Source organism: Triticum dicoccoides, chromosome 6B, assembly GCF_002162155.2.
Source record: "Triticum dicoccoides isolate Atlit2015 ecotype Zavitan chromosome 6B, WEW_v2.0, whole genome shotgun sequence".
Taxonomy (NCBI): domain Eukaryota; kingdom Viridiplantae; phylum Streptophyta; class Magnoliopsida; order Poales; family Poaceae; genus Triticum; species Triticum dicoccoides.
In genome coordinates this window covers 88,886,662-88,891,806 of record NC_041391.1, presented here as the reverse complement: position 1 = coordinate 88,891,806, position 5,145 = coordinate 88,886,662, and the positions used below count along the sequence as shown (strand labels likewise).

At 44.6% G+C, this 5,145-nt stretch overlaps 1 protein-coding gene and 1 long non-coding RNA gene across 3 annotated transcripts in view; one reads left to right on the top strand and one right to left on the bottom strand.

The window, feature by feature from the left end:
- Window positions 1–1,041: 1,041 nt before the first annotated feature.
- Window positions 1,042–5,145, bottom strand: part of LOC119326762 — a 7,160-nt gene continuing 3,056 nt past the window's right edge. Inside the window, exons 3-4 of one of the 2 annotated variants that reach the window (XR_005158154.1) lie at window positions 2,478–2,600; window positions 1,042–2,398 (exon numbers count right to left, since the gene is read on the bottom strand). This is a non-coding gene — a long non-coding RNA (uncharacterized LOC119326762). Of the gene's footprint in view, window positions 2,601–5,145 lie in introns of both variants that reach the window. The other variant, XR_005158153.1, reaches the window with a different exon arrangement.
- Window positions 2,600–5,145, top strand: part of LOC119326761 (wall-associated receptor kinase 5-like) — a 5,152-nt gene continuing 2,606 nt past the window's right edge. The window contains exons 1-2 of the mRNA XM_037600376.1: window positions 2,600–3,990; window positions 4,331–4,480. Of these exons, the coding sequence (XP_037456273.1) occupies window positions 3,096–3,990; window positions 4,331–4,480 (1,045 nt within the window). The 5' untranslated portion in view covers window positions 2,600–3,095. The remainder of the gene's footprint in view (window positions 3,991–4,330; window positions 4,481–5,145) is intronic.

Sequence of the window (5,145 nt, the reverse complement as noted above, 5' to 3'; positions counted from 1 at the left end):
GGGGGTTGCGGCAGTGGCGGTGGCGGCAGAAACCTGGATCGGAGACGAGGTAGCGCCAACGCTTGCAGACAAGTGAAGCATGGGCCAGGGGAGGCAGGACGGCTGTGGGGGTAACCGGAGGAGAATCTCGGAGAGCAGGTCGTCGTCCTCCAGCGGCAGGCGCAATACACTATGGACATAGCCTCTAGCTCAAATTTGTTAAGCATCGACGCTATGCTTGGAGGCCGCCTCCAAGCCTTTTCTTTTAATAAAATATTTCACTGACCCTACATGTCATAGATGGAGTGTCTCAAGCAGCTAGAAAAATGGTTCCTTTGAAAAAATAGTATTCTACACATTGTAGGGACACCTTAGAGGCAAAGAAAATTTAGTATACACTACAAAGTTTTGAGCTGACTCTAGCAGCCAACCGTGGGTCCCAGCCTCTAACCACCGTAGATGCCCTGAAGGATAGGCTCTAAAACTGGGCGTAGTGAAATGATGCTGAGGGCCTAAAACTGTGCTGGACACTGAAGCCCACGATCAGTAAAGGCACGTGTATTTGTTTGCCTAAATGAAATTTTTGTTTGGGGGAAATTCAAAAGTACATCTTGTTACACATGTACATATTGTAGGTGTTGTATATTCTTTAAAATTTTGTATGGAAGAACACTTTTATTTGTAAGCTACACACAAATATTTGAGGATCCACACTGGCAAATAGTAGGTCCAATTTGCATCCGCTATATGTTTTTTGTGTGGCTAAAAAATGCATTAATAACAAATTATATTTTATATGGTTCACAACACATCTACAGTACATGTTTGTTGTTAAAGCATTAAGTATGTTTCTTCAGATCTTACAATATTATTTAGTATTTACAATATTTTGGTAAGCCATATTCTAGCAAAAAAAAAGTTTTGGCAAGCTAGCTTCGTCAATTCAATGCGCGCACTTGTAAAGAAGGTCGGCGCCAACGCGGCTTTTTTGGTAATGCATGAATGCTATGTCATTTTTTCTTACATTGTCCTTTTCTAAATATTCAGAAATAGGACTGTAAACACAATATTGTTGAATCATGAACGGATCAATCCTATTTCTTCGGAGTCCCTTGTTTATGATGTACTTCCTCTGTAAACAAATATAAAACGTCTTATATTAATTTACAGAGGAGTAAGTAGTATATGTGTTTGCTACCTCTACATTTTACAAGTGTCGACAGTGTCGTCGATGGCAGATGAGCACTGCACACCACACCCCAGCCATTATACAAGTCCTGATTTCCATAGACAGCGTATGCTAACCACCAATTCGCCTGCAAGACCATATTCTAAATTTGTTGATTCAGTCAAACGGAAGCTGGATCCTGCTGCCTGGTTTATCTGCTTCCTAAATTCCATGGACATAAGTCAGTCAGGGGAGCTTTTGCCATCTGGCCGCCCGGCGAACAAAACAAGCTAAGCCAATGGAGGAGTTTGGCCAAGTCTCCCTTCTGAAAAGGACAGTACAAAAATGGCCCTACACCCTTTTCTTTGGATGGAGGGGAAAAAAGAGTTACCGACGGGTGCAGACCACGGCCATTGCTTGAGGATGAGTTCATGTTCATGAGCAGAGCTGCTGCACACCGCGCAACGCTTCAGTTGGGCACGAACTGGATCGTCGTACCTCCCTGACTCCCTCCATATCCCAGCTACACACGCAGGTACTTTTTGTTCGAAATTACTACTCCGAATTGGATTACAGTTTTTCTTCTTCTCACCTCGGTGAGCCGCTGCCCGAGCAAATCCTCCGCCACCCCTGGATTGTCAATGCCGAGAAACAATTGAGCACACTCTAGCGTTGGAATTCTGAAATCAATGCCGCACCTCCTTCGTGTAACAGCAACGCCGGGTCAGATGGGCAGCACTGTCTCGCTCCTGATCACACAGGCGGCAAACGCTGTTGTGTGGCACGCCACTCAAATTAGCATGAATTGGTTCAGCTGCAACTTAGTAGTTAAGTACTGATCCGCTGCAACCCTCGCATCCTTAACCGGCAACTTCTGTACCGTGCCAGCCTCAAGATTTCCAGGGCACCAAAAAACAAGGAGCGTCCCCTTCCGACCAACGCTCCTTCCTGAGAATGGCCAAGCTGCCATCCCCAAGGGAGATGGGGGTGCGGCAGGAAAAGAGCTGTCTATCTCTTCTCATCAGCCCACCTGAACCATTCCCACCACAGCCCAAGGGCTCGACTGAACATCTTTGGCGCGCACACTCGCTTCCAATTCACAAATGGTCAGGAAGTAGGTAGCAAGTTGCAGTCACAGCCCAGTTAATAATCACCAGTCTTCCAGTCCTGTTGAGACGTCGCTCTTTCCATGGCGAGAGCTTGCTGGTAGCCTAGTCAAGCACAACCGGCTGTAGCTCGGCTTTCTGAACCCTACAGGCAAACCCAGATACCCATGGCCAATAAGCTTGCACTCCACCAAAATCACACAGCATACGAGATAAATCGATACCATCACAGGAAGTAGGATAAGCCACACTCTTCGCAATGTTAGTTCTCAGCCTGGATGCATCACCAAACGTCTTCAAGATGGCCTGGACAGCAACAAAATCTTTCGACCAAGGATTATCTGTATCTAAGAAGTAAAAATTAGACTGTTTAATTTTGCAAACAACCAAAAACTTACAAGCCGGAAACACGGTCTTCATATTTGCACAAGGCATGCATGTGAATTCAGTGCCAGAAATCCAAAGGTGAGAAACAATTTCTTGCATAATTCAAATCTAGACATGGAGACAGTCAGACAAAAGATGAAAAGGCCTTCTAGTATTAATATATTTTTTCTGTCATTTATATATTAAGATTGCAAGCTCAACAGAATTTTCACAGCATTTCATCTACAAGATTATAGCAGCTTGACATTTACAAAGCATTGTTAAAATTCTTCAGCCATGCTAGAATTTTCAGGTATATTTCGACAACATAGAAACGAAAAGTACACAGGAAGTGTCGCCTACAACTTTTAGAGTTGAATTGAATGGCCATTAGTTTGCTCACTAATTTTTCCCCTCTTTTCCTGTAGTGTTGTGCAGCAGAATCTTCTGGGCAACTCCAGTTTCAGACAAGTAACATGGCTTTCGTGCTACTGGTAGTTGTTGCAGTCATGTTGCACCTAGCCTCTACATCAGCGCAGCCAGGCCCCGGATGCAAAACACGATGTGGTGATGTCGACATCCCTTATCCGTTTGGTATTAGTATTGGTTGTGCTATTAAAGGTTTCGAGGTCATTTGCCGGAGGACTGCCGATGGCACCGACAAGCCGTTCATGTTTGTTGAGTCGGTGGAGGTTCTGAGCATCTCAGTGCCCCGCGGTCAAGTCCGAGTTTTCTCCGACGTCTCGACATACTGCTACAATACAAGTTCAAGATCAATGGTACAGAACGCTTGGTCCCTTGACTTCTCGCAAAGCCCGTACCGCTTCTCCTATGTACACAACAAGCTCATAGTTATTGGCTGCAACACGCTCGCATACATCAACAACTTGGGAAGCACTGCAAAGTACACGACAGCATGCGCAGCGGTGTGTGAGAGCCCGGCAGCACTGACAAATGGTTCTTGTGTTGGCGCAGGCTGCTGCCAAAACGATATACCAAAGGGTCTAAGGGGCTATAGCTTCAGTTTTTATGACGTTTACCATAATTCCAATAGTACGCTTTTCAACCCATGTGGCTACGCTGCCATGGTGGAGACAGAGACATTTAGTTTCAGCTCGGACTTCATAACCACTACAAGGTTCAATGATACTGACGATGGGCGGAAGCCGCTGGTGCTGGACTGGGTGGTCGGAAATGAAACTTGTGAAGTGGCCCAAGACATGCCTTCTTACGCGTGCCATAGCAGGAACAGCATGTGTGTGAACTCGACTAACGGCCAAGGGTATCTATGCAACTGCAACGACGGATATGAAGGGAACCCTTACCTCTTTGACGGATGCAGAGGCAAGTTCATTTCTTTGCTTGATCCCTGTGCATCTTTATATCATGTGCAGTCGTTTTATGAGGAGTAATAGTTAAGGGAAGTATCATTACTTGCTGTCTATCCCGATTTTGATGCCTGGAAATACTTGAGTTTTACAATCTCTTTTGCCTTTTTTTTCATTCATAATTTAGATCTAGTTAGGACATTTACCTCATTTTTTCTCTCTACAATGTAATTTATCTTTACTTTGGGGGGAAAATGCCAAACGTTACACTCATTATGCCATTTGAATTTGTATTTGTCAATACACATATGCCGATTTTTTCATGCATTACTATTCAATAAATCACACTTGATCCCAAATAATTTGGTTCTTTGTTGTTGCAGATGTCAATGAATGTGAGAAGAATTCAAGTATATGCCCGAAGTCTGCAACATGCCACAACACTATAGGAGGGTACTATTGTTCATGTTCTCCAGGCAGAAAGTTTGTAATGGAAACAAAATCTTGTAACCCAGACATCACCCTAATCATAGGTAAACCACTAGATGTTTTTAGCATTTCCTTTCTTGTATAGAAAACATCGATTATGAGGAAGAGCTGAGGAACCTGGCACTGTCAACCGATGGTGTCGGGGACAAAAGGATCGCTTCACTGTCAGCTGTTGCACCTATCCAACCCACTGTTGATCAGAATCGATGGGAGAGACCAGCGATTGGGAGTGTCAAACTAAATTCAGATGCGGCGTTCAGTGCGAGAACTGGTGAAACTTGTGTTGGAGCTGTTGCAAGGGACCATAGAGGATTGGCTCTCATGTCTGTTAGTTGCCGGACTAGGATATGCAGGTCTGTTGAGGAAGCGGAGGGACAGGCAATGTTGGTTGGTCTCCAGTCGTTGTCCTCGGTTTTTAATGGCAAGATTATATTAGAGACAGACAATGTACTGATTGCCAAGGAACTGGAGAAGGGGAGGTCAAATCGCTCGGACTGCTTTCAGATTATATGCGAGATCAAAGATGCTATGACTGTTTTTGAGTCGGTCAGTATCAAACACATACCCAGGGAATGCAATCAACTGGCACACGAGCTAGCCGCTAGAGCAAGGCAACACGATGATTTGTTTTTGATTGCAAACGTCCCCGAGCAGTTAAGCGGCCTTATGCTATCTGAATGTAACACCTCTGTGTAACTATTTGGGTAGT